General features: G+C 39.7%; 1 protein-coding gene across 2 annotated transcripts in view; it reads right to left on the bottom strand.

Moving 5' to 3' along the window:
* Window positions 1-10,246, bottom strand: part of CCDC170 (coiled-coil domain containing 170) — an 80,573-nt gene extending 70,327 nt beyond the window's left edge. The window contains exon 1 of one of the 2 annotated variants that reach the window (XM_061624134.1): window positions 9,888-10,246. In XM_061624134.1, coding sequence (XP_061480118.1) covers window positions 9,888-10,008 — 121 coding nt within the window. In that variant the 5' untranslated portion in view covers window positions 10,009-10,246. The remainder of the gene's footprint in view (window positions 1-9,887) is intronic. The other variant, XM_061624132.1, reaches the window with a different exon arrangement.
* Between the last annotated feature and the right edge of the window lie 2,027 nt (window positions 10,247-12,273).

The following is a 12,273-nucleotide window of genomic DNA, read 5'->3' as shown; positions in this document are numbered from 1 at the left end:
GAAAATGAATACTGTACATCCTTATAGTAATAGTGTGATAAGTCTTTTCAAATGTTTGAAGTGCTTCACACACATTATATAGTTGTAACACTAAACAACCCTGCAAGTTGAGTCAGTATTATTTTCTCCCAGTTTAGAGATGTGGGGACTAAGGGTGAGAAAGAATAGCTTGTTCATTACACAGCAGAGGCATTTGAACCAAGGACTTCCCAATTCATAGTTCAGTTTCTTACCCCAGGGGTAGCTAACCTGTGGCTCTCCAGATGTTGTTGGACTCCAACTCCTATTAGCCCCAGCCAGCATTCAATTAAATCCACTAAGATTCAATAAATGGGCTGCATAAACTAAAGCTGAAAAAATGCAGAAGCAAACACTTTTTGGCTCATTACTGTTCTAAATTGATGATTGGACACCAACAAATCAAACCAGGTAAAGAACTGGCATATGAAATAGTAGAAGCAGCTGAGAGAAGAGAGTGAATACTCCAAACCAATCCATGGGCCTAGGTTGTGCCAGGTCAGCTTGTGACCTACAGAGCCTAACACATCCCATCCATCATGACAGGTGCTTGACCATCTCCTGTGTTTGTACACCCAGAGAGGCAGCAAAACCAGACTTATGGAGCCCTGGTAAGCTACCACACATTGGTATGATAAAAGTTGTAAAAGCAAAGGCAGATCATGCTTCACAAGCGACTCTATTGTCCCCATAAGATCTATGGCAGCATCCCTGCAGCACATGGGAGCTGACAAGATTCCCATCAGCTTTCCCTGCCTTGGACCAACCATCACACCAGCCTTATATAATCATCTTAAATATGTGATTTTTGTCTCGGACCAACCATCACATCAGCCTTATATAATAATCTTAAATATGATATGTGATTTTTGGATGTTTTCCCTTTCCCTTTGTCTTTGTGCAAACAAAAACAGACCTTGACATGTTCTGCAGGGTTGGATCTATAAATCAGATTTATATATTTATGACTCTAATTGTATTGCCATCTTCTTGGGATTATGCTCTACTGGCAATTGATGTAACATAAAATGTACAACTTTGTCAGTGTTATTTATAGACACCTTATTCTACTCCAGAAAAATTTCATCCCATGTGTACCCCTTTTGTTTCACTGAGTCCATCAACTCATAAATAATGCATTTAAAAACAACAACAAAGCAAAACAATAAAGGGAAAAAAGATATAGAGATGAAAGTTCGTAAGAGGACAAGGAGAGAAATACTGAATAAAAATAAGCTTAAAAAAGGAAGAAAATTGTTATATGATTTTTTTTTAGCACTATCTGGCAGGATGAGCAGTTGAAATGCTTGCAAAAGAGGAGTCTGGCTTGGATGCCCTGAATGCCTTTGAAGCTCCAGAAGTTACACAGCTCAGATTTATGAAGAGAATCCAAATGCATTTCAAAAGAGCAGTCATAACTCTGAAAAATCCTCTGACAGGAAAATTGCCATGACTATAGATTTTTCATAGAGGGTCTTGTTCATACATGGCCATAGGCAAAAGTGCTTTCAGCATACACAGGGTTTGTAAATTGCTTTTTTGGCAGCAACAGCTCAGTGGTTTTATGGATAGCTCCAGAACCCAATAGTTAGGTTGGGTCATCAAAGGAAATATTACCTTCCTGATGACCAGTAACTTTCAGGCTGACTAGTATTATATTTCTATATCACAAAAGCACTCCATAGGAGGGAACAGTTATATGACATGGACAGACAATAAATACAAGAAAACCACACAAAATAGTGAGCAGATGCTTACACGTGCACTAGATCCCCCCCAACCCCATATGTTAGCCTGTTTCCTATTTCCATGAAGGAAGCAGGATGCAATCTGCATGTAGATACCGTTTCTGTAAAGAGCTTAGAAGTTTTGATGATTAAGCAATAAATAAAACCTGTTACATAAATAAACTAAAAATGTATGACTTTCACACATGCCTATATTTCATGGAATATATTTTGAGCTATCATTGGCTGCAACAAAAGAAATGTGTATGATCTTCATGCAAGTTGCATGTTACTTCCCCCACACAAGTGCTTTCCACATAGGAAAAGTATAGCAGATGACTAAATACAAGGTGCTCATTGAGTTATTTTATGTGGATTGCTTGCATATATTACAATGAGGTTTGCAAACCTGGTGCCTGCAGGCACCAGGGCTTTAGTGGTACCCCCACAGGAGGTCTAGACTCTGAGCTTTCATTTTTTTTTAAATGTAAGTCTCTAGTCCTCCTAGAAAGAACGTTATGAAGCAAAATGTGCAGGGAGCCTTCTAAGCAATTTTTGTGAAATGAGCCAGCCTGGCTGCTCCTGGCTGTCAGTGTTTTTAGCCAAAGAGTGAAGGCGGGCTGTGACTGATAAATGAGTTGTTTGGACATCCAAGCATTAGGAATCCCTGGAGTCCTAAAGTGCTGATGTTTTCCCTTCCATATTAGTGCACTTTTCCTGCTTCTGTCTTTTTTTGTCTTGTCTTTGAAATCTCCAGTTTGCCCTTCCTTTTTCCCTAGCAACCAATATGCATTTTTCCTGTGGTGGGTTCGCCTGAGATCAGGTAGTCTCTTGAAGTTATTTTCTGCAAATACTATTGCCCAATAAGTGTGGGTGAATTTTAAAGAATGCCCCCCCACAAGGCAAATGTGAAAATTTTGCAACGATGCCTAGGCATGGTTAAGCCTTTTCTGTTATAGAAATACAATTATGGGGAAAGCTTCACCATGACTACTCTCTAATTTTGTGTTATGCCATGTCCCCATGGCAGGCATTTTGTGACTGGTGCCCCCAGCACTCTCTTAAAAATTAAAATGTGCCCTCTGGTCCAAAAAGGCTGGTGACCCCTTTGTAATAATTACGGAATCAGCTTAGGAACCAAGTGATGGGGTTCTGTGCCAATTTTATGATGCACAAACACACTCCTTAGGATTTAAGCTATAATCTGTGACATCTATTCTTTTGACATCTTGGCCTATTGCAGGTTTTTTATTTGTTGCAGGTTACAATTTACTCACAGTAATGTGACTACTTCTGCTTTGGGCTCAGATCACAGCTATGTGTGGCATCATCATAATCATTTATATAGCGCCATCAGTGTACAAGAGGACTGTCCCTGCCCTGATGAGCTAGCAGTCTAAGATTCAACAGAGGAAGAGGTTATCCCAAAGGCTCAGTGGAAAACAGTTATTTATTTAACAATAATAAAGGTAAAACAATAAAACAAATAATATCACCCCAAGAGGAAGAGGAAGTTCACATACATTTTGTACTAATTACAGTTACTAATCTGGAAAGAAACCTGTTAACAGTTGCGTTAAGATCTGGCAGCAGAAAGAGGCTGCTATAAGAACAGAAAAAGAAGAAACCCATGTACTATTCTATTTCATAGTACTATCAAGTCACAGTCTAGGTTTCCTGTGGGCATCATCACCCAGCATGCTGATAATAATAGAATATTTCTCATCAAGAGTTCCATGTAATGAGAATAGAGGGTTTGAAGTAAGACAGGTAGCATCATGCACTAATATAAATGCTCAGTTAAATAAAGAGGTCAAGCAGAGAGTGACAAACTGTACCAAAGATAATAGAATGGTCAAGAAGAATGTGGACTGAAATATTTAGATCTTGTAGTGAGCAGGTCATTATAAAGTTTCTAGAAGTTGATTGGACAATGGCATGCCAACTGTAATCAGAGCTTGGCAGCAGAAGTCTACTTAGCCATAAGCAATACTAAGCTCTCCCCCCCAATAAAAAATGTGCTATTATTTCTAAATAGTTGTGTTTTAGACATGTCTGCCTGCATGGAAACTTCATATGTAGAGAGCAGTACCTCAGGGCTAATTAAAATGAGAAGATACTCAACTGATAGTCCTTTCATAGGGCTGCACCACCTCCTATGTGGACATCATAATGTAATAATTTTTTATGCATGAAGAACAGGAAGAGTAATTACAGCAACAGTCCCCAACCTCCTCTACATGTACATTAGAACATCTACATACAGTCTACCTGCATAGATCCCTGCTTTTATATGTACAATTTGCATATGTACACTATAGCATACAAAACACAGATCATGCCAACAGGGATCTATATATGTATGTAAGGGACTGTGCAAATTTTCTAATCTAAAGTGTGGACATCGGGTGTGTGGAGTGGGTGGCAACTGTTGCTATAAATACTCTCTCCACAGAGAGAGAACTACATTGAAGATAGACTCAGGGATGTTGGTACACCATGATCTCCTTGTGGCAGGGATAGGCGATAAAGTGCCCTCCAAATGTTGTGGACTGAAACTCCCATCATCACTGAATGTTGGCCATGCTAGCTGCAGCTGATGGGAGCTGAAGTCCACAAAATCTGGAGGGCACCACATTGGCTACTTTTGCCTTGTTGCATAGCAGACCTGGCCCTAAATACTTGCCAAGAAAAAAAGTATTTTTAAAGAGGTAAGTGGGTTAGTTGCTGCGTCACAGTTTTATGTGTTCTGGGAAGTGCAGGTGGCTCTCCTTGCTACTGAAGAAGCAGCTGGGAAGCAAAGGAGATTATTTTTTTTTACTATAAAATAACAATAAATCCTATAAAAGGAAGGGAACCTGGGAAAGAGGAAAGAACAAAGTAGTTGCTCCCTGGCAAACAGTATGGATTGGTTGTGGCTGCCTGGCTGCTACTGTTATAAAAATGTATATTAGGGCTTGGTTTTTTGCTAACTGAGGAGATCCAATAAATCAAAAAACTTGATTTTGTAGTTGCTGGATGATTTCGAGCCCAGCACAACTGCAGTTATCTGCATAGAGATAAAAACAACACTGAACATCTGTGAGGATCAGTGAGCACATTCTTCACGTGGAGGGAGCTTCAGATATGACAGGTGATTTCAAACAAGGAATTTCCCTGTGGGGAATTTGCTGTGGTTACATTTGCATAAGAAGATTGTTTTATACGTCTGCATGTTTGAATCAGCTTTGAAAACAGGCAAGAAGCAGCATTTTCCACCATCAATATCGTGGCCTCCTTCCACCCATTTGGCTGCATTGTGTGTCACTGTCTATGGTTCCCACATCTACGGGCACTATGTGATTTGCAGTGAATACAACCAAGGCAAACTCAGCGTCTGAAAAACCCTCACCCTATATAAAGGTGTCCATAGTCTCTTGCCCACCGTATACATGTGTTCCGTTTTTTATCAATATTTCAGTCTAAACTCTTACCCTAATCTGAATACCTGAAGGAAAGTTCTTCCCATATCAGACAACCCATGCTTTAAGATCAGCAGAAGGGTCTCTTTGTGTTCCACTGATAGGGGAGGCTCATGTCATGCTGTTGTGGGATAAAACCTCCTCCATGCTGGTGTCTCCTTTGTGGAATGCCCTCTCTTTGTAGGTACATCAGGTGCTGACATGGTTGTCATTTAGGCACCAAATGAAGACCCTGTTTACTCACTTTTTTAGGTTTTTAATTAGTATTCTGTTTAGCTGGTTTTTGTTTGCTGGTGTTTCTAAAGAATATTCTGTTGTATCCCATCCTGGTATCAGCATCAAAGAAGGGCAGGCTATAAATCTTTTAAATAAATAAATAAAGCAATCCACTTCCATCACTGTCATCCATTTTAATTGTTTTACTCCCTTACTTCCAGTTCTAGGATTACACTTCCTCTGTGCTCATGGGCAGGCAATAGCCTATGTTATTACTAAAATACTAGCAGGAACTGCATGAAGTCAGCTAATATACCCCAAAGCCTTTGCAAGTTGAAAAAAGGCTAGGTAAAAAGGACTTCTACCTAGATATGTAATTTTTTTAGAGGACGCAAGCTGCAGTTCTAATTGTCATTGCAAATAATTAATGAGTTCGCAATATACAATGTTATTATGGACCCTATAGAAAAATATGAGGAAAATTTAATTTGAAGAAGTGACCTTACTAAAACTGAAGTTGCTGCATAGCTATGTTCTGACAAGAAAGGTCCCTTCTCCTGCAACAAAGCTACTCTTCTCCATATATTATGTGGAGACAGGATATATACATTACATGTTACTACAGGTGTTGTAATCATAGACAGTACATGGATAGGGTAAGTACAATGCTACACAAGAAATCCTAGTCTTTTGCCCCATCATCCGGAAAGGCCCTATGAGAAAATTGAGTAGCAATCTTCTTGAGTTTCTCTGAACTTTAGATCAAAGCCAAGAGCTGGATGAAAGATAAAGAACTGAAAAGAGGAAAACCTTGGATTAATACTCCCTCTTGCAGCATTTAACAAGAAACAGTTTAGTCCTTGAATTCAGAAAGATAAGCTTTAATAATCAAGCTGTACCTAACTATAATTGAAACAATAATCTTTAGTGCTTTATAACATATAAGGCACTACAGCTGTGCTCTATGAAATGAAACAGTAAACGAAATGAATTGACCTGCAACCAGACCTTGAGAAGTGACACAGAACACTTCCTTTTAGGAGGATCCTCCCCATTTATTGCTTCCAAAACTTTTACTAGTAGTTAGCTTTCTTGTCCAAGAAAATTATAAATGAAGCTAGTTACACTGAATAGGAACTGAGTGAAGTCAGACCAGTTCTCCTTGCCACCCCAACCTTTATCATAAATGAACAACGGGGAGGAAAGTGCACCGTCCATGCTCTAGATGTACTTGGAGCATGACATGTTGCAGGTGCCCATGGTCATTGTGGCTAGAAATACTGGTTCTCAGTTCTCAATAACAGGTTTATCACTGGGGATGAGAAGGAAGTTTCACCTGCTTACTTCTGTCAATTTGGGTTTCTCCCCTTACATAACAGTTAACATAACAGTAAGTGGCATGACCTGGGTTTCTCTGGCTGCTTTATAGCTATGTTGGATGTGTGTGTGCCAAGTTATTTCAAATATTATGCGGCTATTTGCAAACATTACACTTTAATGCTACTGCTACCAGACTATTCTGGAATGCAGCTGAAGGGTGATTGCCTTCCAAGTTCCCACCCACTTCATATTTGTTTTGGCTGCTGCACAATGTCTTCAATGGTTTTTTTCCACTAACCTACAACTTCCTAGTCTGTTAATAAAATCTTTAAAAGCAGGGCCAGATTTACTACTGGGCAAACTGGCTTATAAAAAATGCCTGTTTTGCATTTGAAAGAAAAAAGCAAATGATTGTGGATTATTTGCAGCTAAATCATGCTCAGAGTTCATCCACTAAAATCAATGGATGTGACCAACTTAAGTCCATTGATTTCAATGGGTCTACTCTGAGTGTGATTTACTTGGATATAACCCTCTGTACGTTGAAGTTTTAGATGAGGTGGAAAGTGAAGATGGTTACATTATAGTACATAATGTCTTCATCTCTCTCTTACCCTGTGCATGTAAAATGTCAAAAAAGAGCTTAAAACATTAATCTGCATCTGCAGATCAAAGCTTGAAAAGCAATACCAAAGTTTAAGAAAGAACTTCTCAAGAGCTACCAAAATCGACACACCTCTTGAGCAACAAGAAGACTACAGTAGGTTGACTGGAGCAGATCAGAAAGCTTGGTGAACTAAAGAAGGCTACATTAGGGCCTTCATTAGGAAGGGACTGAGAAACGGTACAGAAACTTAAACGCTGATAAGAAGGAATATGCAGTCAAAGAATGTGGGGGTTTCTTCCAAGAAAAATGGAAGATTCTATGAAAGCATTCGGCCACCCATTCACATTAGTGACATAATGTGAAAGCAGTAAAATATAGATCTGAACTACAGCTATGTTCATGGTTTCCAAATAAAGTCAATATCACATTGCTCACATGACTGAGTGCAATATAACATGAAAATAAACTATTTTAATATCTGTAGGTCAGTGGTAGAACACATATACTGCATTATCATCATTTATTAAATTGATATCCTGCCCTTCCTCCCAGGAAGAGCCCAAGGTGGCCAACAAAAACACTAAAAAAAATCTTTAAAACATCTTTAAAAACAAATCTTTAAAACATCTTTAAGAAAAACCTTAAAAACAATTCCAACAAAGATGCAGACTAGGATAAGGTCTCTACTTAAAAGACTTGTTGAAAGAAGATTATCTCCAATAGGTGCTAAAAAGACAACAGAGATGGCACCTATCTAATATTTAAGGGGAGTGAATTCCAAAGGGTAGGTGCCACAACACTACAGGAAGAAAGCTGCAGGATGAAACCCTCCCTTCTTGGATTAAAGGGTTCATGTAGCAGATTTGGGAAAAATCTTTGCCTACAATCCTAGAGAGCCACTGCCAGTTGGAGTAGCCAGTGCTGGGTAGGGGGTGGTCTATGCAAAAATAGACAGGGCTCCTACGCTTTTAATAGTTGTGTAGAAGAAGGAATTTCAGCAGGTGGAACTTGCATGACAAGCTACACTGGTAAAATTCCCTCTTTGCTCCAATTCTGTCTCCAACGCTAAGTACAGTAGATGTCTAGAAAGAGACATAATACTTTACTAAAACTAGAGTGGTTGAGTCCCTTTGAATTAGCTGAAATGCATGTAAACAATCAACCATAGACTGGGTCTAGTAATATCATTTTTTTTAAAAAGTATTTGAAACTTGGGGTTAATGATAAATAAGAAAAATTGAATTCTCCTATAATTCATCATAGTTTACAACCCTCATAAGATACAGTATAAAAATACAGGGTGTGCCTTACTGTTCATATGTGCATTTACATGTGCAATAGAGACAAGTGGCTTTGGTCTCCTCAACAAATCTCTAACTTCTTGAAACTCAGAAGTAGGCTCTAAGGCTGAAGAATAGTAACTCCAGTTCACAGGTGTGCACATTAATGATTTAAACATTTTGTTTATTTCTACCACTTTTCTGGTATTAATGCTCATAGTGGCTTACAATCTTTTTTAAAATAAACAATCAACAATTTAACAAGAGATATTAAAAACAGCAGCAAAAACAAAAAAATAGCATTTGGCCCAGGAAATTAAAATGGTTTTCAACTAGCACCTAAATGACAGTGTGTACACCAAGCAAAAACCTTGGGGGGGGAGTGTTCTTAAGACATGGCACTACTACAGAAAAGGCCCTTCTCCAGTTGTTGCCTGTTCAGCCTCCATAGGCAGGGGCACCTGAAGCATGGCTCCCAATGGTGGTCTAAGTGAGGGATGGGAACCTATGGCCCTCCAGATGTTGCTGTGCTACAATTCCTGTCATCACTGACCATTGGCTGCACTGGGGCTGATGGGAGCTGGAGTCAGATGACATACAGGTTCGCCTGCCCAGCTCTAAGTGTATGGTTAGGTTCATAGCCGGGGGGGGGGGGGGGGAAGCAGCATATGGAACTTTTTATCATTATGGCTTGGTTGAATTACTATCACCTGTATAGCTAGAGTCAAGGAGAAGACTGCAGTCGGTAGCTAGATACCTGTAGCACTGAAGACTGGACTAGAGTTAGAAGAGGACTTGAATACTGTCATCAATAAAGGGTTACAAAAGGAAGGAAAACAAAGAGCAAGCTAAGGAGCAACTTTTAAGTTTCTGCTGCTACATAGAGGGCACTGCATTTCTACCTTTAGCCTTCACTGCAGAGTCTTTTATTATTATTATTATTATTACTATTATTATTCAGCTGTGTGATGAGTAAAATGCAGATGTTGCTTTTCCCACCACAGAGATTCAGTGATGAGGAAAGCTTCTCGTGCGGAGTTTAGAAAAGGGGGGCTGCCAACTCCAATTACACACCACTACCTACTTTGTAAATTAACAGAACAGTCAACACATATAAAATAAATCATTAATTGGCTTTTTTTTTTCTTAAGGCACCGACAGGAACTTTTGCCTCTGGATCATTATACAGTACTCCAGAGAACGGTGTCTGTCCAAACTGTAGAGCCGTGCACCAGCAGTCCAGAACAGGGTTTTGGGCTCCGTACCTCCACTTCCGGCGAGGCAGCTGTGGTGGCAGGTGGGAGCAACAACGGTGCGTTACTGGTGACATCGATGAGCCTGGAGCAGGCAGAGCCTGCGCGGGGGCTGCTGCTTTTCATTCTTCCTTAGATCCACCACGCGCGAGCTCTACACTGCTTTCCTCCCAACGCTGGATCAGAACTTTTCCCGGGAAATCGTCTGCGCGCGTCCTCAACACAAGTCTTGCTAAGCGACGTCGGTCTCCATGGTAATGGCTACACACCGCAGGGCTTATTGACTGGAGGCGACACCTGCTTAGTTCTTCTCGCGAGAAGTCTTTAAATTGGCTTTTATTCTGCTGAAGAACTTTCTCTCCACCTGTTTGGAAACTGACACAGGAAGGCACCTCCCCTCTCAGGTTAGGCTGCGGGCATCAAAAAGATGGCGAGGCTTCATGACTTCTAGCGAAGCCCAGGCTAAATTAAATAACACAGGCTAATTTGTTGTTTCCTGAGGGGGGGAGTTGAAAAAACGACCTTTCAACACATTATGTACACTTTTGCACTTTAATATCCAATGTTGCGTGTAGCACATTGTCTACGCGTTTTATATAACGGTGCCATTACCTTTTAAAACAGAAAACTCATGGTGTACATAAAATACTTTAGGTATATGTACACCTAAAAATGTGACTTATGAAGCAGTTCTAAACTTAGAGCTCTAAAGGCAAATGGCTGCTCTTGTGAACACAGGCACACTGTAAACCACACACTAGAAGCGTATTTATTATTCTTTTAAATATATATATATTACTGGGAATGCCAGGATGCAAGGGGTGGTAGTGGCGGGGAAAGCTCCTTCACAATTAACAAGATTATACCAGCGCTCTCCAAGCTTAAGGAGGATGCCAAGTTAGAGAGGGGGGAGTTTAGCAGGAGAGCTGCGTTGTGACTGACAGGTCGAGCTTGTAAGTGCCTAGCACAAAAGTCCCTGGACTCATTTGTCTGAAATTTGGCAAGCTTCTTACCCTTCCTTATGCCTACAATTTTCAGACTGATTGCCCATAGAAAGGGAGGTTTGTTTATTATTTATTTTATTTATTACAACATTTATATCGTGCCCTTTCCTCCAAAAAGGAGCCCAGGGCAGCAAGTTAAGTTAATCCTTTTTGAACCACCCCAAAAATGTAAAGGCTGCCGTTGCAGGAAAGCCACTGCAGCTATGTTTCTGAAATTTGGCAGGATTCATATTCTCAGGAGAGACAATCTTGCCTGCATTTTTCATCCAATTCTATATAAAAAAGAGACTGTTCTTTTTTGAAAAATACTATGTTTTAGCACTGAAATATCTAGTGCTGTCAAAAAGATAAAAGGCATAGCTGTTTGATTTCCCATTAGTAAAGGGTGGGGGGAGAGAAAACAAAATGGACTCGGACAAGTTGAATCTGGCAACTCCCTAAGCACTTTGGACCTAGCCAGTCTGTTTTACAAACTTCCAGATCCAAACTGAATCTCATGGTTGTACACATCCCTAGTATGTATTCCCTTGCTAAGTAGGTAGGGAAAATGGCATGAAACTATGTTTCAAAGAGTAACCTAGTTTCCATTGTAATGATTTATATCCTACCTTGTCCTAGAATCATAGAATAGTAGAGTTGGAAGGGGCCTATAAGGACACTGAATCCAACCCCCTACTCAATGCAGGAAACCAAGCTGAAGCATAAAGATCCTCCCAAACCACATCTTTTAACCACACAGAGAGAGAGAGAGACCGGGGGGGGGGGTCTTAAAGAGCAGATTGGTAAATAATTCAGCTTCTATTCCCAATTACAATTAACAAACATCTAATTCAGACCAGCTTCTGAAATTCATTAGACTTCCAGGTCATCTTCCTCAGAAATCATATTTCAGCTCATAAAAGTCTAATGGTAAAGGTTTGTAAAATCCAGAACACTTAGTAAAAATCTTAGATAAGCCTTTAATCCTTCTGTGGAAACTTAGAAAGCAATTTCAGTTTTCTACTTGGGCAAGCTTCCACTAGAATCCACTACTCATTTTTTAATTATTTATCAGTGGTGGGAGTGTGGGATTTTCATGACCCTCTGATATATTTCAACCAACTTTTTAAAAGTGGGCCAATATCCTTTCCAAAAAAGGAACTCCCTCTCCTATTAATAAAAAAGGGGGGATGGAACAAAGTCTTTTTTCCTGTTATGGACCACTTTGCCTTTTCTATGATAATTGCCAGAACCTCAGACAGGATGTTAGACAGATTAGAAATATCTCTGCTGACTACTAAACAACCAAGTACTCAAGATTTATTACAAACTGGCATTCTAACTGCAACACATGTAGAATCATGTTTATCGGAATCCTTTAGAAAGAAAACTAAAAATACATAATTAG

This window comes from Rhineura floridana, chromosome 4 (genome assembly GCF_030035675.1).
Source record: "Rhineura floridana isolate rRhiFlo1 chromosome 4, rRhiFlo1.hap2, whole genome shotgun sequence".
NCBI lineage: Eukaryota > Metazoa > Chordata > Lepidosauria > Squamata > Rhineuridae > Rhineura > Rhineura floridana.
The sequence above is the reverse complement of the archived record's forward strand: the minus strand, read 5'-3'. Positions and strand labels throughout refer to the sequence as shown.